The sequence below is a fragment of the Trachypithecus francoisi genome, unplaced genomic scaffold (assembly GCF_009764315.1).
Source record: "Trachypithecus francoisi isolate TF-2019V2 unplaced genomic scaffold, Tfra_2.0 Lachesis_group12, whole genome shotgun sequence".
Classification (NCBI taxonomy): domain Eukaryota; kingdom Metazoa; phylum Chordata; class Mammalia; order Primates; family Cercopithecidae; genus Trachypithecus; species Trachypithecus francoisi.
The window spans coordinates 47,426,265-47,453,074 of NW_022681457.1; the positions used below are offsets into that span (position 1 = coordinate 47,426,265).

Genomic DNA, 26,810 nt, shown 5'->3' on the forward strand with positions numbered 1-26,810 from the left:
GGGGTGCTTCAAGGAGGAGGGGCACCTGAACTAGGTTAGGAGGATGAATTCAGTTTTAAGCATACTCTTTTTTAATTATCAAGGAGAAAAAGCATAAAAGATTAGTAATTTGTGCAATACTAGACAGTGCCTAAGATCAAATATTTAGAAATCTTGACAAATGTGAATCTGCAGGTCAGACTATATGGCATCAATTTAGGATAGACGGTTAAAGTAAAAAACAAGTGAAGATATGTGAAAGAATAACAAGGTCCTTCTGTCCTTCCTAAAGGGTATATGCTCAATGAAAATATCATGTTACATTGAATTAATTTACTTACCTTCTTATTTATTTTTGAGACAGGGTCTTGCTCTGTTGCCCAGGCTGGAGTGCAGTGGTGCAAACACGGCTCATTGAAGCCTTGACCTCCTGAGCTCAAGCAATCATCCTGCCTCAGCCCCTTGAATAGCTGGGACCACAGGTGTGCACCACAATGCCCAGATAATTTTTTTTTAAGAGACAGGGTCTCTTCGTGTTGCCTAGGCTGGTCTCAATCACCTGGCCTCAAGTTATTCTCCCTCTTTGGCCTCCCAAAATACTGGGATTGTAGACATAAACCATCAGACCTGACTTCAGGTTACATTTTAAAGCCAAATGAATCGATCCCAATAGTTAAATGCTATCTGCGATTCTGACCACTTGTTAGAATGGCAAATTCAAAATATTACAGTCCACTAAGGACATCAGGAACAGCCAGACACTTATTTTCTAGTGCATGTCTGACTGTGGCAGAAGTAGAGACATTCATGCTGTGAGCTGTACTGCCCCAGCAATTGCTCATGGATGTATTGTATTAGTCTGCTTTCATACTACTATGAACTGCCTGAGATTGGGTAATTTATAAAAGTAAGAGGTTTAATTGACTCATTGTTCAACATGGCTAGGGAGGCCTCAGGAAACTTACGATCATGGCAGAAGGTGAAAGGGAAGCAAGGTAACTTCTTCACAAGAAAGCAGGAAAAGTGCCGAGCAAAGGGGGAAGAGCCCCTTATAAACCATCAGATCTCATGAGAACTCACTGACTATCATGAGAACAGCACAGGGAAAACTGTCCCCGTGATTCAATTACCTCTACCTGGTCTCTCCCTTGCCACGTGGGGATTATGAGGATTATAATTTAAGATGAGATTTGGGTAGGGACATAAGGCCTAACCATATCAATTGTCTACTGGTGGGCTTTCAGGAAAAGGGGAAATGGAAAACCCATCTGGCCCAGTTGATCATGTCCATTCCAAGTCCTATCCTTTGGCAACACCATGCCAAAGACATCAAGGTGGAATTTCTACCTTCTGAGGCCTAATATCCAAAATCCTTTCCTTCCTGTTATTTGTCCCCTTGTTTCAATCCCACCTCCCTTCCTCTCCCTCTCCCTCAATTCTCCTACCACCTCTCCCCCAATCCTCTAGCATATGGCTTAGTGTCATGGAGATGTATCAAGTTTCTGGGTAGAACCTGAGGATTTCATTCCCAGTTAGTTCTTCCTCCTTCTTCTCCTTCTCTCTTCCTATTCACCCCTTTTCTTCCCGATGTCCACTCTTCCTGCAGCAATAGCATTTTACATTACACCTTAAATTTCACCTAGGATACGAGAGACGTGTGTCTTACTGAAGGGATATAGGACAGGCCACCTTTCAACAGGAAGAAATAAAGGTGATCATCATCCAATTTTAAAACTCAATGGAATAAAAGATCAAAATGTGGCTTCCCCACACAAGGCACTCTTTACTTCATGACAGGTCAGTGTTTGGATTCATTTATCAGCATGAAGAGGCCAGCTACACAGGAGACACCAATCACTGCCTGCCTATTTATATGCAGGAATCTGCCTGCTGTTCTAAGCAAACCCACTCTGATCTTGGCCTCTGAAGCTACATCTGGTTGAACCAGAGCTGGGCACCCGAACTGAATTCAGTCTATTCATAGGCTGGCCAGCTATCTATCACTTGGTTGCCTGCATCAAAAAATTAGTATGGACCCATGAGGCTCTCCACGTAAACATTTTAAGTTGAGAAACTGGAAATCTGAGTCAGAATGCCACAGTAGCTAAGTTACAGGAATATGAAGTAAACTCGGGTGGGCCACAAGGAAGCTTAAGATAAACCAGAGAATCGAATGAAGCAAGTGGACAGTGAGAAGAGATGGCATGAGGAGAAAGAGAGACTTCATGTCCCTAATGATTCTGTGGTTTCTACTTGAGTCTATCCTTACAATCTTCCTCCTCCTTCTTGCAGGAATATGTTTCAGTTATTTGCAACCTAAAGGAATCTGACTAGAATGTAAAATCATTGACCTAGTAATATGATTGCTAGTCTGAGCCTGGAGGTAGCTCCAGTTTACTTTCAAGGCTTGCCAAAGATTCAAATGGAGTTACCAGGAATTGTAGGTTTAGTCAGTCTGAATTATGCAAAATGTTAACCAAAAGCTACACTGACCTTTGATGTCTGAATTTCCTCATCAACAGGCTAATCCTTGACAGAAACACTGCAAGAATTTCTTTTCTGCAAAACTACCCTCTTCCTTCACACTGAATCATCAGAAAGAGGAGCCGGCTGCATGCCTAAATTCATTCCTTATTTTAATTAACCCAAGGATGACATGGAGGCCTTGGAGACCTTGTACAGTGCTGTGTGTTCAGCAGTAAATATCCACCCATTGCAGTCAGGAGCCAGCATCTTCATCATGCTTTCTTGTTAGAACAAGCTTGTTCAACCCACGGCCCATGGGCCACATGTGGCCCAGGATGGCTTTGAATGTGGCCCCACACAAATTTGTAAACTTTCTTAGAACATTAGGAGATTTTTTTTGTGATACATATTTTTAAGCTCATCAGCTATTGTGTTAGTGTATTTTATGTGTGGCTCAAGACAATTCTTCTTCTTCCAATGTGGCCCAGGGAAGAGGAAAGATCGGACACCCCTTTGTAAGAACATCAAGCTCTATTACTTTGAAGTTGTTATCCTGGATTACCAATCAGAATTTGTGTTTTCACCATTACTAAGCCTACTCTTTGATTCTCTCAATCATCTCTGTTCTAAGAGATAAAGAATGACAGGAATCATTAAAAGTGAGAGACTCTGAAAAACTGGTTGGTTTATTTTAGAGTTCTATGAAGTATTCATTTCCTCCTTCACCATCCCGCTTTGTTTACAAGTGAGTATCCCTCTGTTGCTCTCCTTTGTCGCAAATATTCACATGAAAAACATCCAGATAAATCCACGGTGTCTTATTCTGAAGAAATGTGCTGTGCATCGCACCAATAGGAGCTCTAATTCCCTTATGGTTCAGGACACTCCAGTGACTCAAATGACCTTTCTACCAAAGGATCTGCATCACTTCCTTTGTTCCTGTTCTGCACAATATGGAATTACAATAATGTGAATAATTTTTCTTTTACAAAAAAAAAAAAACCCCACGAAACACAGGAAATCTATCAAAAACAATTTTGACAATTGAGAAAATCACGTTTTAATCTGTTTAATTAACCACAGTAAAATTTCTTTTCTGCCAGCAAAGAATTTTACAAATTTTACAAAATTGGACTAAAGTCAGTTTAGTGAGCATTCCAAGAACAAGTTTGTTAAATTGAGACAGAAAAGTAGCATTTAATTGATAGCTATATAGCTAGTTACTACAGGAGGAGGGGAGAGAGATGGAAAATTAAGGGTGTGCCTCAGTGAAGTTATCATACCTCAAACTTCCTAAGAGGCTAAATCTAGTAAATACTTTAAAATATAAAAGCACACATTGGTTCTGACTTCAGTCAGTAAAATGGCCCATTAGCACAAGGCCAGTGACCAGGGATGGTTCCAACTCTGGGCAAAAGAAAGAAGACTCAGAATGGCATCTGGCATCAGAGGCCCTCACAGAAGGGGCTAGGCAGAGGGCACAGCCCAGCACAAGGCAGGTTGGTGTCTGGCCCAATGCAGATGTATGAGAGTGCTGGCAGAACATGGCACCAAAAGGGCATAGCAGTATGTTTGAGAGATTCTCTCATATGAGGACTAGAGGTCAGCCTTGGGGTCTTCTCCAGGGAATCTAGGCAGGAAACCAACAAAAGGGGTCAAGATGTAAACCCAGTTAAGGGAACCAAGGCACTACCTGTGCATATGAAATGAATAAGGGTCATGTTGGGGTAGGGCCATCAGCAGAATGATGAGGCTGACCAAAAGACCTATTGAACAAGGGACCTTTATTTCTTCTGCTAATAGCCAGGCTGCTTGCAGGGCTTGGAAGCGGGCCAAGATAGCTAGGGAGAATGATGGATTTAAAGTGCTGGCACACAGTAAATACACGATAAACGATATTGCTGTTGTTTATTGTGGGTGAAAAGATTAGCTGGGAGAAGGTGGGTAACACTGGAAGGGGTCTCTGAACCTGAAAACTACATGAAGCACAATGGAGATGCATGTATGGTGGGTGAAAGTCCAAGCAGGTGGGGCTGGATCTGTGGAAAGCATGGCAGCAGGAACAGGTGGCAGATGAAGTTGGGAGGTGGAGAAGAGGTGTGTTTGTACTAGAGAGAGAGGCAGACCACAGGGTCCAGAAGTCAGAGCTGGCCAGAGGCAGGTGCCCATGGTGCTGGAGTACAGGGGCAGGATTCTAGTCCCTTCCAGCAGAGAGAGGGAATATTCCTAAGAATAAAATCAGGGGTGTACAAACAGGAGCAATAGCATGGGTGATCTACTAATTCCTCTGCAACACAGGTAACACTCGTCTCATCTAAAAGCTGATACTCAGGTATTTTGCAGGTAAGGTCTCTTATTGACATTTTACAACTTTATGAGACAAGTTGCATTTTTTCTTTAGGACACTTACTGGTATTTTTAATTACACATATATTTGCAATTATTTATTTCATGCTTATCTCTTTAATTAAACACAGGCTCCATGAGGGCAGGCATCATATTTGTTTACTTTATGTTCTGCATTTAGTAGGCACTCAACAACAATTGCCTGCTGAATAAATAAAAGTAGTGTCACCCTTTCTTACAGGTGACAAAACTATATCAAAAGTTTTTTTGGCCAAGTTAATCTTGCTAGTAAGTGGTAGGTCTGGGTCTTTAGAGGTGACTGAAGAATAGTCTCTTTCTATTAGGACCTCTATCTAACGTTGTCAGAGCTTAGTGTCACAGTTATTGTGCAAAGGATATTGGTCAAATCTAGTTAATTCAATATATCATCAAGAATAGGCTAGTTATCTCCAGTCCATAAGTAATAATGTTACTATTACCATACATACAATCCAACACTGATCATAACATTACCACTGTAATCACTGTTGTATACAGCATCACAGCATTCAGAAAACTTTGATTTTCAGCATCCTTGGGAAGAAGGCATAAAGATATTTTATGGGAAACTGAAACTTGTGAGTTGCCTGAGATGATGCAACTGAGAAGTGAAACTGAGACTCAATTCCAGGTGGAATTTCACCTGCAATGTAAGAGGAATTTTTTAAGCACTTAAAATGGAAAATACATTGAATGTGTAAAGATACTTAAAATGTAAATTCAAATGCTAGTATATGACCAGTTCAAGATCAGATGATAAGCTTAATGGTAGAAATATCTCTAAGTATTCATTCACTTAGAAGATCAGAGGATGAAGAGAAATTATAGAAAGGGTAGTACCTTTTGACTCAGTTGAGTCTGATGACTTACTCCTAAAACTGTGAGCTGGAGAGGAGGCCAGTGCCCACAGGAGACCTGCCTGTAGAGTGGCACAGGTGCTGGGTGACTGGCCCAGCTGCCAGCTGAAGATCAAGTGCATATCTCTAATGGTCTTACCAACCTCCTGGCATGTTTCAGGTGGAGTTAGCATAGGGGTCCAAAATACAAGAGCAATGAATGCCAACTGCTGGACAGAATCTCAGTCTGGGCAGGCCACAGGCGGTCTGGCCACAGCCCAATGGATGGAAGTCTCCAGTTTCCAGGAAGAGAAGATAGCAAGAGAAAAGCACAGCCTCAATCCTTAGGGGCTCGAATAATAGCCCTTTAGAAAGACAAAAAGCATATAAATGCGGAAAGAAGAGGGACTGATCACTGATGGAAGAGCTACTCTGTGCAAGGTACTGCTCAGTACCTTACCTGTATTATTGCACGTAGTCATCATAACAAAGCTATAGGGTAGTCAAAACCCTCTCAACGTTACAGATGACGAAAGTGATGCTGTACTTGCTCAAGGCCACACAGCCAATAAGCACTGGAACCACAATTTGAATGTATAGCTGTCCCCTGCCGGTCCTCGGGGCACATGGAAAGGAAGAGAAAGCCCCCTCTTAACAAGTGCCCCAGGAGTCAAGCAAGTCTGCCTCCTGAGTCAGCTTAGAAGCATGGGTCTCTAGACACCTGGGTTGAGTGAGAGGTATGTATGCGAGAGGGGTGATGAAGACTGAATCTTGTGCTGATTTGGTATCTCAAGTGATTGTGGGTCTGGGAGCAGGTGGGCAGTTCAGTGAGGAGCAGAGGAAAGTAGAAACAGTAAAAATGAGACTGGAGTCAATAGAACAGAAAATGTACTAGGCTTTCATATGGCCATTTTAATAAGTGGTATGCTTTCTGAACACCTGCCATCCTGAACTATAACATCATAACATTATAATGTGGTTTACAAATGAGTGTATCACTTCTAAGTAGACAGAAATACTCTGTAGCATTAATGCAGGGGAGTCTTTGATATTTGAAAATGCCTGTTTACTGGGAAGAGTCTGAGACTTTCCACCTACACTGTTTGTTTTCCTTCTCTTCATCTCCATCCCCTGCATTTTGCTGCCTTTGGATGAGTGGCTTTACCTTCCTACTAGGTAATGAAAAACCCAGTGCCCTGAGACCAAACAGCCCATTTGCTCAATGGAAGTCAAGTGCCTTTGACACATGTCAACATTCTGTTGCTGCAAACAACAAAGAATGGCAACAAAAGCTAAAATGACAGCATTTATTTAAGGTTTTTTTGCTCTCCTAGATATGTAGATTTAAAACCTCTTGACAACAATGACAAAAATAAATAAATAAATAAAGCCTCTTGACAATGACCCACAGTAAGAAGTACAATTTATGTTGCAACCTACAGCATAAGAGGGAACACGTAGATGTGTGTATGTGTATAAATGAAACAAAGGTTATGTGAAACATTACCTGGCTATATTATGGGTTGCGAATACACTCTGATATTTTCCATTCTACTCCAGTTTCTTTACAAACAAAAAAAAACTGGAGTGACTTGCTAGAGTAACTTTATGATCCACTTATGAGTTGAACTTAAAATTTGAAAATCGCCATCTGGACCTAGAGTATAAGAACAAACTCATAGTGTTACAGGAACTCCCTCAAAAAAGGAAAGTAAAGAAGGGTAGGGAAGTTGTAGGAACTGCACGTATGCGTTCTCCTCCATAGATAGCACCATAAAAGCCCATCCCAAAGGTGAAATCAAGACGACCTGCGTGGAGGTGATCACAGGCTGAAAGAGCCCAATAAAAGAGGCACAATTCATTAAAGCAAACCAACAACAACAAAAACTTTCTCCTGACTAAAGGACCACTGAAATAATGTAACTCAAGAATCCCTGTAAACATTTTTGATGATCCACAATACCACCAAGCATTATTCACAAGGAGAGCATCTTTAGAAAACTGATTTTTATCCAGACCTGTGTATGTGTGTGTGTGTATGTTATAAAAACAGGCCAAGTGATAGTAGCTGTTGCATTTGCAGAATTTCCAGTCATTAGGTTGACCTCAGGGCAGGCAAGTGTTTCAGGGAGCATGTTCTGAATCATAATTGAGCCCTCAGCTGTACTGAGGCCAACAAGCTATATCTTGTGTGTTTTTTGGCATTTACTTTCAAGAAAATGTTCTAACTTAAATCCCTATTACTCCCTCCACTCACCAAGAAACTTCCTTCAGAAGACTGGACAGTTTAGAAGCAGTATTAATCCTCAGCTTTCCTGCAAACCACTCAGAGGCTTCAGTTATCCAGCTCAGTGCTCACAAAGAAAAATGCAGACATGGACATGACAACTGCACTCCCCATTTTTTTTCTCATGTAATTATAGCTCCAAGTCTCACAATTCCAAGCCCTTTTCCTACAAACACACAATTTCTCCAGTCACAGCCACACACTGTTTGCCTCTAGCATTAATGTCTCTTATCAGAATCTTCAAAGCACTCTTTTTGGGGGGCACAGAAGAGCATGTATAAGGGAATCCATTCCACTCTTAGTACTAGGCTGCTCAGCTAGGAGAAAGGGATCACCACTGAAAACTGGGTGCTCCATTTCCCTGCAATCACAGATTGACCCATTACTAAACATCCATATATACTTTGTCAGAACGAATCCCAATTTATATGCCAGTCCAGATGTCTCATACTTAATAGGCACCATTACCAACAAATATTGCTGCAATGAGTGACTTGGGGGAGAGAACTAAATTTTCTTTGGATTCTTACATAAGGCAGGATTTCCACTTATCCAGTGTTGCATAAGTGTGAAGGAAGAAGAATGAAACCAGTTATTTCCAAGATCTCTTTTAGCCAGTGATCTGAGAATGACACGAACATTATAATCACATTTTAGCGCATTCTGTATTTGAACACATGCTGGGGTTCTCTGAACCAAAATAAATGTTCTGAGTTTTGGTCCCTACCCCAAGAGTATCTGTGGTCAAATTCTGATGTTGGATCCTGATGCCTCCCAGTGTTTGTGTAGGTCTTAGCCCCCACCTGGATGCTACTGCTTCCTACTGGGTACAACCCCTGGCAAGAGATTCAGGGAATGCTACTGCCACCAAATCTCCCCCTCCCCACCTCTGCAAAATGCAAAAGATGCAAGTTCAGGGGGAAAACTATGCTTTCCTGTCTTAACATAACCTTCCCTTAACCAGGTTAAAATTTATCACCAAAGAAGGAAAGCTAGAATCAGCTTCTAGCAAATGGTGAAACTGACAATCTTCCTCCTCTTCATGTTCCCCAATCACATCAACCAGGCCACACAGAATTACGGACTCAACACTAGTTTGCTGAATGGACAGGGGTCCAAACAGTCAGGAAACCATCACTGTAAGGAGTCAACACAAGTGAGAGGAAATCAAACATGACTTGACAGAAAGTAATGCTGAGATTTTGGCCATGATTCCCAGGACCCAACTGACCAACAGGAATGGCCCTGCAGAATTTCTATAAAGAGGCTGAATGGCGCAATCTGGTTGAAAGGGGATGTGGTGGATTTTTCACATTTATTTTTTACCATGACCTAGTGTAAGAAATTTATTTACCTAATCAGTATACACAAACACAGTGTGTAAAAATGAAACAAGTTTTATGAAACAATACTTACCCTTATGACGCTATGTTGCAGTACACTCTGACATTTTCTACTGATTCTACTACAATAAAAATGAAAGATCTGGTCATGACCCACTAAATTGATTTCACGACCGACTAGTGGGTAGAGAGCAGCAGTTGGGGGAAAAATGGTACAAAAACCTTGTCTTGAAGCTGTGCTCTGGTCATAATTGGACTGTTTGGGGTGACTCGGGAAGACTCAGAGATTAGGAAGGCCTGAAGTCTTAATGATGTTTAGTTTGAGAGTAACAAAAGACAAAAATGAAGAAATCAGTAACCTTTTTGGCTAGGGCCCTTCAACATCCCAACTGTGTATTTTTCCGAGAAAAGGGAGCTGGAAAACCAAGGTCCCTGATAGAGAACTAGGATGGCATGCAGAAAGTTAGAAAACTCCAAAAGCAAGATTTAAAGAATGGTTTGGGTATTTCAAAATAAAGTACTAGATCTAAATCTCTTCACACAAAACTCTTGAGCTTGAAAATACGATTACATCATAAATGGCCTAAAATAGGACTCAAAGCCAAACTGTAGTTATAATAATCTTTCTTTCTGAAATGATGGTTCCCTTATGACTCAAAAAATAATTAAAAGAATAAAATGGCTATTTTTCTTCTATTACTATTTTGAAATGGCACCAAGATTAATTCATTCATTTCACCTTTTTCAATCATTTCAGGCTAAAAATGACTATATCTATACCTTATTTGGCTAACGTGTACACAGCTAATTATAGGAAGGCTACTTTTAAGCAGGTATCTTTTTTTTTTTTTTTGTCTTTCTTTAGAAAAATAACTTACTGTAGTTTTGGAAGCCAAAAGTTAAATATTAGAAAACTAACAGTTCAGCATCAGGAATAGAAACCAGCACACATATATGGAAGGTTTATAAGAAAGAATTACCATGGGTAAGTCAAGACTTAGTTATAACAGAAAACACAACTTACAGCACATACCTCATCACCATTTACTCTCCACTTCTTCAGGCCACTGGTTCACATTCACCACACAAAAACATCAACTGATAGACACTGAGGAAAGTGACGTGTGATGGCAGAAAGTATGTGGGTCTAGGATCTTACACTATTTCAATGGTTTTTATTTAAAGTCTTCTATAGAAAAAATTACTTGTCAAATGTGCTACAAACGGTTGCGTAAGCAGAGCTTTTGAAATAGATTTAGCAAATTCAACTGCATCTCATAATGGATTATCATTAACAAGGCATGAGTTCATATGATTAATTAATAAGCGGAACAAGTATAATGTCTTTGGTTGAATAAAATCCAGTATTTTTTATTTATCAAACTCCAATTTCATTTCACAAATGTAAGTTATCATCAGCTCCCCATCCACTTTCCCCCATCTTCTTATCTCTTTCCCACCCTACACTTTCTCTCCCCCACAACCCGGGCTCCAAAAAGAAAAAAAAAACCCTCAGCTATTTGATCTTAATATCACTGCAAAAATCAAAACCAGTGTCTCCTGCCCCCAGAACAGTGGGTATCCCCACCTGGCTGCCTCCTGTAGCTCATGCAAAATTCAACCCATAATTATAGATGCATTCTCAGTTTATGCTGCACTTGAGATTCAATGGTGACTACTGTCAAGATGGAGAGATTTGTGAATAAAAATACATTTCAACAGCAAATATAAATTAGTTTTGTCTTATTTGCCATTGACATGGGTAATGTACAGATAATCCCTGATATATGATGGTTCAACTTACAATTTTTTGACTTTACAATGGTGAAAAAGTGATATGAATTCAGTAGAAACCATACTTTGAGTACTCACATGACCATTCTGTTTTTCACTTTCAGTACAGTATTCAATAAATTACATGAGATATTCAATACTATATTTTAAAATAGGCTTTGTGTTAGATGATTTTGTCTAACTATAGGCTAATGTAAATGTTCTGAGCATGTTTAAAGTAGTGTAGTCTGAGCTATAATGTGTGGTAGGTTACAGGTATTAAGTGTATTTTCAATTTATGGTATTTCCAACTTAAGATATGTTTATCCGGATATAATTCCATTATAAGTTGAGGAGCATCTGTATATAACTACACACTACAGGATGAAAGGTTTTCCTGATATACCCTCATGTAACAAATTATGGGTCAAGGGGGAAACTCCCCCAGCAAAGAATATACTGATAACTTATAGGACCCCCCACCCTCCACCGCCAAAAAAGTGCCTTACCAGAATCTAAATGGCAAGCTCAGGATATGTTTAAGTTTCAGACTTAAAGTAGACTTTAGTCAACTCAAGTGGGCTACATTGTTCCCAAACTGTGCTAGTCAGGAATCCTAGAAGGGGTGCCAGACCATTATGGAGCACGTGGATAAGAGTAAGAGGGAAGTACACTTACAAATGAGGTGTGCAAAGTGGCCAAATCCCTCTAGACCCAAAAGAAAGAACTAGTTATGCATGTGTTTCTTTTGGTGAACTTGGAATTGGATCTGAAATTTCAAAAGATCTGAGAGGGCACGGGTGGGTTTTTCTCAATTCTACATCTTTTCAACATTAACAAAATTAATCTTCACTGGACTATTACCCCCATTATATCTCATCCTGTTCTCTGTATCTGGAAGGTTGCTCTTCTCTGCTTTCCCCTGGTTAATTCTCACTCAACAATGGCTCTTCTGGGAAGCCTTGGTGTGAGTGAGACACATCTCCTTGAGCCTTTGTGGCACTGGGCAGAGTTGCATCATAAAATCTGCCCCTGTGTTCTGCAACTGTCTGTCACTGATCTGCCTCCCTCAATGGACTGTGAGGTCCTCAGGGGCAGTGGAAGTGTCTAATTCATCTGTATCTCCCCAGCACCAAACATTCGGTCTGGAAGTAACACAACTATTATCCCTTTACTATCAAAAGCAGAGTCATTTTTCATGCAATCATGGTACTCATAGTTAATACCACACAAAAACTGGAAAACTTTAATATTTCTTAAGCAAAATAATGACAAAAGAATCAAGGCAAAAGGATGGAGATGGAGTTTCGCTCTTATTGCCCAGGCTGTAGTGCTGTGGCATGATCTTGGCTCACTGCAACCTCCACCTTCTGCTTTCAAGTGATTGTCCCACCTCAGCCTCCAGAGTAGCTGGGATTACAGGTGCCCACCACCATGCCTGGCTAATTTTTGTATTTTTATTAGAGACGGGGTTTCACCACGTTAGCCAGGCTGGTTTTGAATTCCTGACTTCATGATCCGCCCGCCTTGGCCTCCTAAAGTGCTGGGATTATGGGCATGAGCCACCACGCCCAGCCCAAAACATCTTTTAATAAAGGCAAAGGTTTACTTACACATATTCAAATAGAGGAAAATGCTGATGTATATATCTTCACTGGGATGATAACTTACGCCATAAACCCATCCAGCTGCAAAAGCAGCTTAAATGATATAGTTCTTTTAATTTGCTAACCTAAACTAAGGTTCTTATCCACACTGATTTGTTGGACAAAATTAAACCAACCTTGTATTAGTTTGTGCTTTTCTTTGTACTTTGTCATGCTGATTCCTCTTGTCATAGTTGCTTGGATGATCTAAACATTTAGAAACAAAAGTCCAAAGTCTGGTGATTCATTGCTTTCTATGGGATGCTACTGCTCCTTCAGCAGCATCAGCTTCAGGAAGATGATGTACATTATTAAATTACTTGACAATGACAAAGTGAACTAGGATGGCATTACATACACACTTTTTGGGTTTGTTTGGTTTTGTTTTGTTTTTTTTTAGACAGAGTCTCGCTCTGTCGCCAGACTGGAGTGCAGTGGCACTATCTCGTCTCAGTGCAACCTCCGCCTCCCGGATTCAAGTGATTCTCCTGCCTCAGCCTCCCGTGTAGCTAGTACTACAGGTGCCACACACACATTTTTAAATTGGATTTGTTGCTTGAGATTATGCCTGCTTGTCTATTCAGATGAAAAGCACCTGCTTATGAAATGAGCCTGAGAAGTCTGACAGATTTAATATCTAATATCAGTTTAGGGGAAGTGATGGAAGCTAACTTCAAAGGTCAGGTGAATATTTTGATGGAACTTCAGAGAATTCAGTTATGGTAAGTAAATATTTATGGATAACCTGCAATAAATACTGCACTGTGTTCTGTATAAGATATAAATGAAATTTTTTCTTTTGTATTAAGGTTTTATCTTTAATTATGATACTCCCTTGATAAGAAGGAAGGAACACTACACATATCCAGATCTCTAGTCAAAAAAATGAGGCTTTCTGAAATGGTTACAGATTTTAATAGCAAAAGCCCTAAAATTAATAACCAGCACTTGGCCGGGCGCGGTGGCTCAAGCCTGTAATCCCAGCACTTTGGGAGGCCGAGACGGGCGGATCACGAGGTCAGGAGATCGAGACCATCCTGGCTAACATGGTGAAACCCCGTCTCTACTAAAAATACAAAAAACTAGCCGAGCGAGGTGGCGGGCGCCTGTAGTCCCAGCTACTCGGGAGGCTGAGGCAGGAGAATGGCGTGAACCCGGGAGGCGGAGCTTGCAGTGAGCCGAGATTGCGCCACTGCACTCCAGTCTGGGCGACAGAGCGAGACTCCGCCTCAAAAAAAAAAAAAAAAAAAAAAAAATAACCAGCACTCATTTTTAAAACATACACCTCCAAATTTATATTGAGAATTATAAGATGCCATGGATAATTTACTTATGACACAAAGGCAGTGGAAGATAAATCTGTTTGTTCAAAAGTCATAAGTAGATTTTTCTGTTTTTGTAGTTTATATTAATGGATGGATACCTACCATTATTATACTAAAAACTAATTTTGAAGAAATCTGAGCTTCATAAGAATTCAAATACATGCAAAGGCAATGTTCCAGCATATCTGAGTTACAAAGGATCTAGCCCTGCCTTCTTAGTTTTATAATGGTTCTCTAATGAGTCTAAGAATCTCTGCAGAAAGCTTATTTTCAGCTAGTAGTATCTAATACAAGTCACTCCCTACTCATTTTGTTCCTTATTTTCAAGGCTTTCAAGATCAACTGTACAGGAAGAGACTACGGTATTGGATGCATCCCAGTCTCTGGAACACATCAATTTCCAAACGTTACTGCCAAGGCTATGTAGAAGAGTCAAAAAAATTTTTTTAAATCCTGAAAAGGAGCAGTTGTTCTAACTAGTTGAAGGTGATGATTTATCAAGAACTGTTAATCTGCTGCAATGTGAAGAGCCCCAGCACATTGACTTTCCATTTTGGTGTCAGAATAATTTCTAATTATGGTTTGGGGCAGTTTTCTCACTTGAAGCTAAACAGAAATTTGAGGAAACGTATGCATTTAAAAAAGCAATCATCCACTCTGCTGGTAAATAAAGACACAATTATGCACAAACTGTGCCTAGGCAATTTAGGGGGTTATATAAATGACTGAACTGTTATTTTTAAACTGAAGTGAAAACAATGTATTCTCATTTATGAGAGAAGGGAAGTAAAATGATTCACTTAGTGTTCGAGTTAGATTGCATATCATTAATGTGTAAAATGGGATTTAGGTAGTTATTCCACATAGATTTAATGTTATGTTAGGATTAACTACAATTGGCAACAAGAACTTCATGCAAAAAATGACCTTTAGATTTTCATAAAAACCTCATTTCTGCAACTTATTATTGTGTATGACTTTGGACAAGTTACTTAACCTCAGTTACCTGAGCCTCAGTTTCCTTATCTTTTGAATAGGGTTAATAATACCACCTCTTTTAGGATTCACACACATTCAAAAACTTGGCATTTGTTAGCTATAGCTATTAGACATTATCTTGATGTTCACTTGCCTCCAGGATGAACATATTTAGGCTTTTTCCTAACCAGAGAATAAACCCAGAACCAAAATATATAGGTCCTAATAAGTACCCTAATAAAAGGGGAACATCTATCCAAATTACATTCCCCATCCCTTCCATTTATGTCCCCATTGCCCCATTTGATGCCTAATTCCACTTTTGGGATGTATTACCTGGTGCTAAGCATTGACTTCTTCCTGAAGAGGCCCCTAAAAATGCAAAAGCTCAAGGAAACAATAATTAAAGCTATCATCACTTTGTAAGAATGCATTTGTGTGGTTTTCTCCAAGACAAAATTATCCCACATACTAACACTTGGTAGCTGGGAAAGGATAAAATAGCCGTTAAAAAGGAGCAATCCTTGTCAACAGGGTAAATGACAAATAAATTTACAAAAAAAGTAAAGGGGCAAAAAGGCACAGGATATATTTTGCAATTTTGCTTAAGTAAGTTTTGTCAGTTAATCATTCATTACGTACTAAGAACCTTTGGACAGAAACTCAAGAAAATGGCATTAGTAGTTGCCTCTAAGGAGGAGAACTGGTTAGGCAGGTGCAAGCGCGGGAATAGAAGGGCAACACCCACTTTCACTGCATATCCTTTTGTACCCTTTGATTTTGGCACTGAAGGCATGAATTATCTACACAAAAGTTTTAATTAAAAAAATTCAATCCTCACACCCTGTTATTTCTCCTACATCATCTTTTAGATTATTTGTTTACATTATATGACATTTAAACATTGCCTTTTGGCCGGGCACAGTGGTTCATGCCTGTAATCCCAGCCCTTTGGGAGGCTGAAGCAGGAGGATTGCTTGAGCCCAGAAGTTCAAGGCTGCAGTGAGCTATGATCATGCCACTGCACTTCAGCCTAGGTGACAGAGTGAGACCCTGTCTCTAAAAACAAACAAACAGAGAAGTTGCATTTCTTCCCTAAAAAGTAAGTTGGAGTCATGTAAAATTTGATAGGCCCCTAAAGACTGATTTTTCTTTAAAGTATTAAACATAAAAAACACTCAAAATCTAAAGATACAAAATTATTAGACAATTAACATTATTTACTGACTTTCTGTATATACAGTTTCCTTCACTAAAACTTGGGCTTCCTGCACACAGGGGCCGTGTTTTATTAATCTTTGAGGCCTCACTGAGGCAAACACTGGACTTTCACAGGAATACTTTCTTGAATTCCAAGGAAGAAAAGCCATTAAATGAAACATGGTATTTTGATTAAGAAGAAACTTCTCAAGATTTTTATAAAAACAAACAAAACAACAACAACAACAGAAAGAGGGACAGGGACAGGGAAAGGGAGTAGAAGAAATAGCTATAAACCACCTACATTCATAATAGAACTTTTGGGACCTTACTGATTGCGAATGCTTGTGAAACACCAAATACATCATAAGGAGGGAGAATTAAGGTTAATCTAAAATAATGAGAACATTTGTTCAACAAAATATTTGCTACATGCCTATTGTGTGCAAGGCCTTGGTGACAAAATGTTGACCAATGCAGACATGATTCTAGCCCTGACAGGTTACATAATAGTGGGAGATACAGAATGGTAAGCAGGCAATTATCATGTGGTATGATAAATATAAAAGGAAGTTTATAGAGTTTTAGGAGCTCATAAAAGGAGAACCAATTCCATGCTTGGAAAAGTGATGTCTAAGTGGGACTAGAGTTTTGGAGTTCTCTAAACCCTAGTTCAAATCCTGGTTTTACAGGTTATACTCTATAACCCTGGCTAATTTATTCAATCTCTCTAGGCCTCACTTTCACCAACTTTAAAACAGGAATTATGATAGTCCTGAGTTCAAAGAGTTGATGTGGGTATTAATGAAATGCACATCATAAATCTGATATGGTGTGTTGCAAGTACCCAATAAATATTAGCTACTAATATTAGTGATAACAGTAAGCTGAGAACTTAAGGCAGGTAAAAGGGAAGAGAGGAAGGAGGAAGAGTACCCAGACAAAGGGAAAATGTACAAAATAAAAGCAATAGTCTGGTGAGCTGCACTGAAAGAACCTCGCTTGATCCATGGGTCAGGGGGTGCTTGGGGTGGGATCAGAGGTGAAGCTGAAGCTGGAAAGGCAAGCACAGCCCAGCTCAATGGGTTTATCTAAGCTCAGTGGGGACCCCTTGAGAATTTTAGTCAGAGAAGGGACAGGATGAGATCTGAGTTTTTAAGAGACCAGTTTGGCTACAGTGTGGGAATGGAATGGAAAATGACAAGACTAGAGGCAGAGATCAGTGATGAAAATGTTAAAATAATTTCTTGGCTACTGTGGATTTTCACAGCTGGGAATGCAGACATCACATGAAAAAAATATATAGCAATCCAAAGAGGGTCTTCAAGTAACTATCTTCTTGTATTAGTATTTCATTCATTCATTCATCCACTCACTCACCAAGCATTAACACCTACCAAGGCGGGGAGCTGGTGCTGTGAGAGATTGCTACAAGCATTGCCCTACATGACCCTGCTCTCCAGAAGCATCCCATCCAACACTGACTGCCCATATTCCTCTCCCTGCCCGGGAGGCCTGTTACCCTGGTGACCCAGATCATGTGCAATGCAAAGGCAGGCACCAGCAGGAGATGCAAACCCAGAGGCAGTATCACATAGTAGAAAAATGTCACTAACTACCATCAGTGTATAGCTGACTTGTTATTAAAGGAGTAAATCTTCCATAACCCATTGCTAAGTGAGTAATAATAGTCAACATTCATCAAATGTCCTGTCCTATGAATTTCAGGTAGATTAATAAATTTATTACAACAACTTTGTGAAATAGGTAGTATTATGCCCATCATATAGATGAGAAAACTAAGGCAAGAAACACTCCCTAAAGGTCACAGAATTAGAAAGTGGTGGAGCTGAGATTCAGTCTGTTTTCATCCACTACACCATGTGACTTCTGGCAGTGGGCCACCAGGCTGATATCAGAATTAAACCAATTTAAAATGTATGCTTCAAAATCTGGGCAGGGGAAAAAGATCACTGCTCACTTAGGTATCAGGGAGGCCAAAGGTTGGAAGCTTTTATTAAAGGAATAAAATGAAATGGATGAATAAATATGGTGACAGTCTCTTGAGAAGAAATTGGACTACTCTCATCAAAAGAGTGCCATCTTGAAAGGGTTTTCAAATCGATTTTGCTCTTTTAAGTTCAAACCATAGCTCTGCCATTTGGCCTAGAACACATTAGAAAGTATTCAAATGGGATTACATGCCTTATCAGTTTAAAAGACTGGGACATCTCACAGACTCAAAGATGGAGAGGTGTGGCAAACAGATCAAAGGGCTAAGAGAGATCTGTTACTCTTCTGGTTTTCTGCTAATAGAGGGTGGAATAAAAGCTGATTATCTTAGTAAGAAATTAGTAGAATATGCCTATTTTCTCAGGCCATGTAGGATTCCATCAACCAAGTAGTGGAGCAGGTGAGGAATAAGCATATTTTATCCTAAGCTCTATGAAGCATTTCCAATGTGAAGTGAATACAGACAAAACAGAAAAAAAATTCTTAAATCTCCAGAAATGAAAGAAACCACTAGCTTCTTGCAATGCCACTGGATGCCAATAGCAACGGAGTCTTGAGCCTGGGCTCTTAACTGGCAATGAGAAGAATCCCAGACCAGATGGCATTTTAAAATCCAATCTCACTCTATTTGTCTCTCCCCACTAACCTACATTGCACTTAAAGCAATCAGCCATTTCACAAGCTGCAGTATTTCAAAGTAGTTACAACCCTTGAGAACAGAAAAGCTCTCTTAATTGCTGTGAGTTTAAAAATATAGACAATAAAAATTACGGAATTTGTGAAACAACCATCTCTTAATTAAACACACACCCAACACCGCACAGAGTAGAGCTTTTCAAACCTGGTCCATTCATGCACACATTTAGCACAGCTCACCAACACAACACTTTCCTTCCATTCATTCACTTACTGGTCCCGTTCTTTGGGACTCGCTCGCCACCACTGAAAACGAACTTGAGAAGCCCCAGGTCTGTGGGCACCGAGACCCCGTTAATTCATCCAGCTTGTCCTGCTCCAACCTCCAGACAGGACTTAGGGGCTTCGGTGTCACGACTGGCGCTGCCCCCTGGAGGGACGCCCAGCCTCCACCTGCCCTCCCAGAGCGGCACCCCTCGCGGCCCCTGCTCCCTATGAAACACTCAAAATTGCACTGTCGTCGCTGCCGTTTAATTTTCAGAAATAAAAATGCCCGTGAGATGGACTCCCCCGCCCACCCACCTGCCCGAGACCGTACAACCACACTGAATTGGATCCTCCAGAAGGCTGCCGGCAGCCTGGAGGTGTGAACAATGAACTTCTCTCTGACTCTGACACACAAACACACACACTCGCCCCACGACGGGAAGTTGTGAACTAGCCCAGGTGCCAATGGCGCTACTCCCCAGGCAACGCGGCTGCCGACGGGAGGGGAGGGCCCGGCGCGCGCCCCGGCCGCGCCCCTCGAGTCGCCGGGCGGGCAGTTACCTCCTTCCTCCGGCTCGGCGCCCCGGGTCGGGTGATGAGGGCCGTCTCCTCGCACACCACGGCCACGTCCTCCACGAACACGCAGTCCGGAAGGCTCTCGTCGGCCGGCAGCTCCACCACCTGCAGCCCCAGCTTGCTGCCCAGCACGCCCACGTAGAGCTGGTGCTGCCGTTCCGCACGGGCGACGTCCACCTCCTCGCCCTTGGCGCTTCTCAGCGCGTGCTGGCCGAGCGACTCGGGCAGCGCCCGCACCACGGCGTGGGTGGCTCGGCCGAAGGCGGCAGCGTGGCCGAGCCCGGCCATGGCTTCGGGAGGCTTAGGGGCGGCGGCGGCGGCGGAGGCGGCCGGGTCCTGCCGCGGGCAGTGCGCTCCAAGCTGCGAGCGCCCGGCGGCTCCTCTTGGCAGCCGCTGAATGTGGTGCAGAAGGAGCCCAGCTCGCGCCCGGAGCCCTGCCCGCGCGACTGAGCATGCCCAGAGCTCCGGGCGCCGGCCCGCGCGCAGCCCGCGCGCCCACTCCGGCGCGGCGGGTCTCGCGCCAGCCTAGGCGGGAGTTGTGGCGGCGAGCGCTGCGCTAGGAGTGGGGCCAGGAGAGGCGGCCGGGGAAGCAACTAGGGCAAGAAGTATGTTCAGGCGGGGGACCTCGGCGAAAAGCCACCCCTACCTAGACCTAGCGGTACCTGTGTTCTGTCGCAGGTGCACACCTCCCATCGTCCCCAGCGCGGAATTGGAGAGCCAGCCTCGGTCTGGACAGAGCGGCTGGAGGGCTGCTTGGTTTTTGCCTGAACAGTTTAAACCTTGCTTACTTACAAAGTCTAGTCCACTTTTGAAGAGCTATAATGGCTTACAGATTCTTCATTTTAAGCTTAAATCCCACGGGTCCCAGTTCTGTTTTCTGGCCTTACCTAAAGTACAAGTTTTTTTGTTGTTTTTTGTGTTTGCGTGTGTGTGTGTTTTTTCACAAAACAGTATTTGCATATCTGAAAACAGTTCTAATTATCTATGCCGCCTAACACCATCCTCTACCCCCAGCCCTAACCCCCTCCAGTCCTGGAGCCCAAACCGCTGAAAAGTAACTAGTGATTTGGTTTCCAAGTCCTTTCAACATTCTGGTCAGCTTCCTTTTGATACACACCAATTTGCTTGTATCCTTTTAAAATCATAGCATCCGGAAAAGAAACAATTCTTCCTGTGTGGTCTGACCAGCACAGACTACAGCAGCACCCTTGTTCCAGATGCTGGGCCTCTATGAACACTGCCTAAGCCTGTATTCACTTTTTTGGTGGTCTAGGGCCAAGGCCCAGGCTCCAGCCTTCTTGCCAGAACTCTGATCCCAGCTTTTAGGAAACTGGATTTCTAGGAGCAGGTCTGTCTGAGTATCCCAGAATGGTTGCCCCAGTTGAGCCCGGAGATGTGATCTGCCTTCTCTCCCCTCCCACAAGGGTGGTGTGAATTTATAAATGAGCTTCAAAATTCTCAGCTTCACATTTGAGGAGTTTTTTTGTCTGTTTGTTTTTTGTTGTTGTTTTGTTTTGACGGAGTTTCACTCTTGTTGCCCAGGCTGGAGTGCAGTGGCGTGATCTCGGCCCACTTCAACCTCTGCCTACCCAGTTCAAGCAATTCTCGTGCCTCAGCCTCCTGAGTAGCTGGGACTACATGTGCGCACCACCACTCCCGGCTAATTTGTATTTTTAGCAGAGACAGACTTTCACCATGTTGGCGAGGCTGGTCTTGAACTCCTGACCTCAGGTGATCCACCCGCCTTGGCCTCCCAAAGTGCTGGGATTACAGGTGTAAGCTACCATGCCCTGCCCAAATTTGAGGAGTCTTAAGGACAGCTCTGACACTGATGTTGGGAAGTGGGACCAAAAGTAAAATAACAAACCTTTTAGACCTACTAGGTAGTACTTCTAAAGCAAAATTCTTAGGGGATTCAGGCTGCCCCATTAGACCCAGTTTAGCGTCAGAAATCACTTAATGGTGTCCTCAGATGGAGGATTCTCAACAAAGTTACAGGTGAAAGTTGATCTTAAGTTTACCCAGGTTAAATATAAAAGTTATTTATTGCCGGGCGCGGTGGCTCAAGCCTGTAATCCCAGCACTTTAGGAGGCCGAGATGGGCGGATCATGAGGTCAGGAGATCAAGACCATCCTGGCTAACACGGTGAAACCCCATCTCCACTAAAAAATACAAAAAACTAGCTGGGCGAGGTGGCGGGCGCCTGTAGTCCCAGCTACTGGGGAGGCTGAGGCAGGAGAATGGCGTAAACCCGGGAGGCGGAGCTTGCAGTGAGCCGAGATCTGGCCACTGCACTCCAGCCTGGGTGACAGAGCGAGATTCCGTCTCAAAAAAAATAAATAAATAAATAAAATTTATTTATTTTTAAATTAGTTCACTATTTATTCTTTTTTTTTTTTTTTTTTTGAGATGGAGTTTCACTCTTGTTTCCCAGGCTGGAGTGCAATGGCACGATCTCAGCTCACTGCAGCTTCTGCCTCCCGGGTTCAAGCGATCCTCCTGCCTCAGCCTCCCGAGTAGCTGGGATTACAGGCATGTGTCACTACACCTGGCTAATTTTGTATTTTTAGTAGAGACAGAGCTTCTCCATGTTGGTCAGGTTAGTCTCGAACTCCTGAACTCAGGTGATCCGCCCACCTCGGCCTTCCAAAGTGCTGGGATTACAGTCGTGAGCCACTGCACCCAGCCTATTTACTCTTATTATATATTGTTTATTTATTTAGCTCCCGTGTTAAATAAAGTGTAGGACTTCATTCTGCCTTTACTGCAGACTTTACCAGACATTGAGGCTCCATATGTCTCTAACTGGCCACCATCTAGCAATCTTCATTCATGTCTGTGCCTTGTTGGACCTGAAAACTTCACTTACCACTCAGTGCCCTGAGTCTAACTATGAACAGGGCTCTGTGTACCACTATAGGCTCATGTCAATCTAGCAGCCAATTAAAACCTGATGTTAGCCATGTCTTTCAGTACTGAAACTGGGTAACTGTTCTTTTAAAATCTAATTTTGTAGTTATCCCTGTTAAATATTATTTAGTTCTTTCTAACTTGTCTAGTTTTGATTCTGTTATCTCGTGCATTACTTACTACTTCTAATTTGTGCCATCTGAAATTTGATAAGCATGCCTTCTGTCTTCTCTAAGCAGTTGTCAAAAAGTGTTAGAATGTATATATTAGTAAAAAAGAATAATAAAATTACCAAATCCAGTAGATTATAGTTTACATGCTTTCACACTTCAGCAATGAAGGACTGTTTTTAGGAAAATGGACTTCATTGAGCTTAATACACTGATATGTTCATTTTTTCCATGAATATTTATTGAAAATTCCCAAGGCACATCACCATGTTATGCACTTCAGAGTCACAAAAGAAGGAAGCACAAAGACATGATCCTTACCTTGAAGAGCCCACAATCTCACTAGGAAAACAAGACATCCAGAATTGGAGCTGGGGTAAGTGCACATGAGAGGTATACATAACAAAGTGCTACAGGAAGGTGAGGGAAAGAGAGATCTCTATGGTGGGTGGGAGTGGAAGAAAGCTGCTTGAAGGTGATTGGACTTGGTTTAGGCCTTGAATAATTTTTGGATGTGAGTAACTGAAGGAGAGAATGAGAATTCTAAGGGAAAGGCATTTTCAAAGGACAGTAGGTAGATCAATTTACATATCTATAGCTGCTGTAACAAAACAACTCCAACACATATAATGGCACAAAGTTGATAGAAGCTTATCTCTTGTTCACTTAAAGTCTAACACAGATGTTCCTGATTGGTTCTCAACTCTTTTTTCCAAGCAATATTCAGGGATCCAGCTTTCTTCTATTTTGTGGCTCCAACTCTTCTACATGTGGCATCCAAGTTTTCCATGCTCACTGTATTAGTCAGTTCTCCTGCTGTGAATAAAGACATACCCAAGTCTGGGTAATTTATAAAGGAAAGAGGTTTAATAGATTTAGAATTCCACATAGCTGGGGAGGTCTCACAATTATGGCAGAAGACAAAGGAAGAGCAAAGAGATGTTTTACATGGCAGCAGGCAAGACAGCTTGTGTAGGAGAACTCTCCTTTATTAAACCATCAGATCTCATGAGACTTATTCACTACCACGAGAACAGTACAGGAAAGACTCACTACGATGATTCAATTACCTCCCACCTGGTCCCTCCTACAATACATGGGAATTATGGGAGCTACAGTTCAAGATGAGATTTGGGTGGGGACACAGCCACCCCATATCACTCACCTTCCTCAAACTGAAAGAACAAGAAAGAATATACAGCCACCAAATGTGAAAGGCTTAATGGGTCAGGCCTAGAAGGGATGCATATCACCTCTGCTCCCATTCTTCTGTCTAAAATTCTGCCACCCAGCTACAATAACCTTGAGGGAGGACTGGAAAATACAGTCTGCTGAGGGTCTAGAAAGAAAAGAAAACACAGAGCTGGGGAAACAGCTGACTGGTGTCTGCCCCCAGAGAACTGTGGGGAAAATGGAAAACAAAGGTAGAAAAGTGGGCTAAACCTTCATCAAATGAGCTGTGGAGAGGCATTTGTTGTGGAAATTAAAAGCATAGCTTCTAGAGCCAGACTGTGTAGTGAAAGCTTGGCTCTACTATTTCCTTGTTTTGTGATCTTAGGCATGTTACTCTTTGCCTCAGTTTCAACGTCATCTATAAACGAGGAGTAATGAACACATTATCATAGAGTTATTATAAATGTTAATATTGCAAAATGCTTAGAAAGTGCATAGAATAGTAACTAGAGCCTAATAGATGCTCAGGAAATATTATCCATTGAGAGGTTTTGAACAGAAGGCTTTGCACATGATTTCCTACCGAAGGCCAAACCACACGTGCACATTCACTGAATTATCAGAATCATATAGCTGCTTGAAGGTATGCTTTCCAATAGAACTAGTGGCCTTCCTAGGTTGACAGACCAAATCTCACCCACAAGTGTAATCATAGATTCAATAAATATTTATTGAACCCTTGCTAGGTATTGTGCTAGGCACTGGGGATGTAATTATACATGATAATGTATGGCTTATGGTCAAATTGTTCCTTTTGCGCTTCTGGACATTTCAAGAGCTTTATAAGCAATTTCCTTTAAATTCCCTCTGTCTGACATACCTAAAGCTATTTCTGTTATGGTTGGATGTTGATTAACACAGGGGCAAGTTTTCTTTTCCATTGACAATATTGCTGGTATCTTGCCTTATTTGAAGTCAATTTTAGATAGCAAGTATCTGAAGATTAAAACAGGCATTCCTGTCTTACTCTTTTCTTACTCCATTTTAGCAGATACAAGATTTACTTTCATAGGAGACAGGTACTTTGAGGTGGGGGTGTGTATTAGTCCGTTTTCACGCTGCTGATAGAGACATACCCGAGACTACTTCCATGTGACTGGGGAGGCCTTACAATCATGGTGGAAAGCAAAAGGCACGTCTTACATGGCCACAAGGCAAGAGAGAAAATGAGAATCAAATGAAAGGGGTTTCCCCTTAGAAAACCCTCATACCTTGTAAGATTTATTCAGTACCACGAGAACAATATGAGGGAAACTGCCCCACATGATTCAATTATCTCCCACTGGGTGCCTCCCACAACATGTGAGAACTATGGGAGCTACAATTCAAGATGAGATTTGGGTGGGGACACAGCCAAACCATATCAGGGTGGGAATTCTCAAAGAGAAGGAGGGCTCAGGGGTGTCCTTGCCCATCCTAAGTGCTAGAAATATTGGACCAAGTAAGTACCATAAATCTGCAATTTGGCACTAAGTCCTGAGTGTTTTAACATAATTATTACATAAATATTTACTGTGAAAGAAGCCCATTGCTGCAGATTACCTTTTATATCCAAGGAGTGAGTGGTGTTTGGTTGAATGGGCAGGCAGTGAGTTACAGACCCCGAGAGGGTTCCACGGTAACCAGGACTCTGGTTCCTAAAATCAAGACACATAGCCTCCTAATCTCAGTTTCTCCTACTTTCATCTGGGGTTTCGTTCATTAAAGAAACATTTACTAAGCACCTACAGTATGTATGGTAGAGGAATACATAAAAGCAGTGGATAAGGCATGGGTTTTGATTCAGACAAGCCTGAATTTGATTCCTGGCCCTCCTACATTCTGGCTGTACCACCTTAGTGTACCCAAGACCCGTGTTTCACCATTTTCTTTCTTGCTTGAAGCTGTAGAGGACTGATTTTCATGGATTTCATCACCTGGGATCCCATTTTTGTTGGTTTTGGTGAATGGGATATACTTACAGGAGATTGGAGGACAAGAGGGGAGAGAGATTGGGGTATTTATTTCTCTGGCTCCCTTCCTGCTTTTTCATGGTTGTAGCAACAGCTCCATCCTTCTACAATCATAGCTTCTGCTGGTGGCCCCTATTCCATGGTTCCAGCTCTCAGCTGGGTTCTGGTAATGCTGTTGCCTTCCATTATTCCATCTAGGGGTGGTATTGGCTTCTCATGTTTGCTAGTCTCTGGGTGCCTCAGTGTTCCTCGTTGGTTCTCTTTACCTGCCCACACCTCTAAAAACATTCCTTTTATTAAACATGCTCTTCAGAATTGTTTAGGTATGCCATTTGTTTTTTACCAGGGCCCTCACTTATAACTCACTTGTTATGTACATATATGTGTATATGTGTGCACACACATTGTCTTGAATTGGTGTGTAAAGTAGGAGTTATAATACCTTGTTCTCAGAGTTTTGAGGCTGAAATGTGACTGCATATACAAAGAATCTGAGCATTGCTTCTAGAACACAGTAAGTACTCAATTGTGATAGCCACTAATATTAACAGTTATTGTGCCCTTGTGCCAGGCATTGTATTCATTATGGAGTATCCATCTGCCTCGGTATAAAATGCCTATTTTCACCACTTAAAATACCCAAGTCCTTCAAATGAGATAACATAAAGTGCCCACAACAGTGATAGGGACACTGGAAGCTCTCAGTGCTTTCTGCACTTCAAAGTTCAGCCTTCTCTGGTCCCCACCTCCTCCTGTGCAAGCAACACATCCCTTTTCTGAATTTCTGTAGCTCTTTCTGTGTTCCTCTGTTGGGGCTCAGAAAACAATGCCCCA

The 26,810-nt window shown here is 41.8% G+C and overlaps 1 protein-coding gene across 1 annotated transcript in view; it reads right to left on the bottom strand.

Moving 5' to 3' along the window:
- Positions 1-20,411, bottom strand: part of DDAH1 (dimethylarginine dimethylaminohydrolase 1) — a 142,996-nt gene extending 122,585 nt beyond the window's left edge. The window contains exon 1 of the mRNA XM_033225463.1: positions 19,696-20,411. Within this exon, the coding sequence (XP_033081354.1) occupies positions 19,696-19,998 (303 nt within the window). The 5' untranslated portion in view covers positions 19,999-20,411. The remainder of the gene's footprint in view (positions 1-19,695) is intronic.
- Between the last annotated feature and the right edge of the window lie 6,399 nt (positions 20,412-26,810).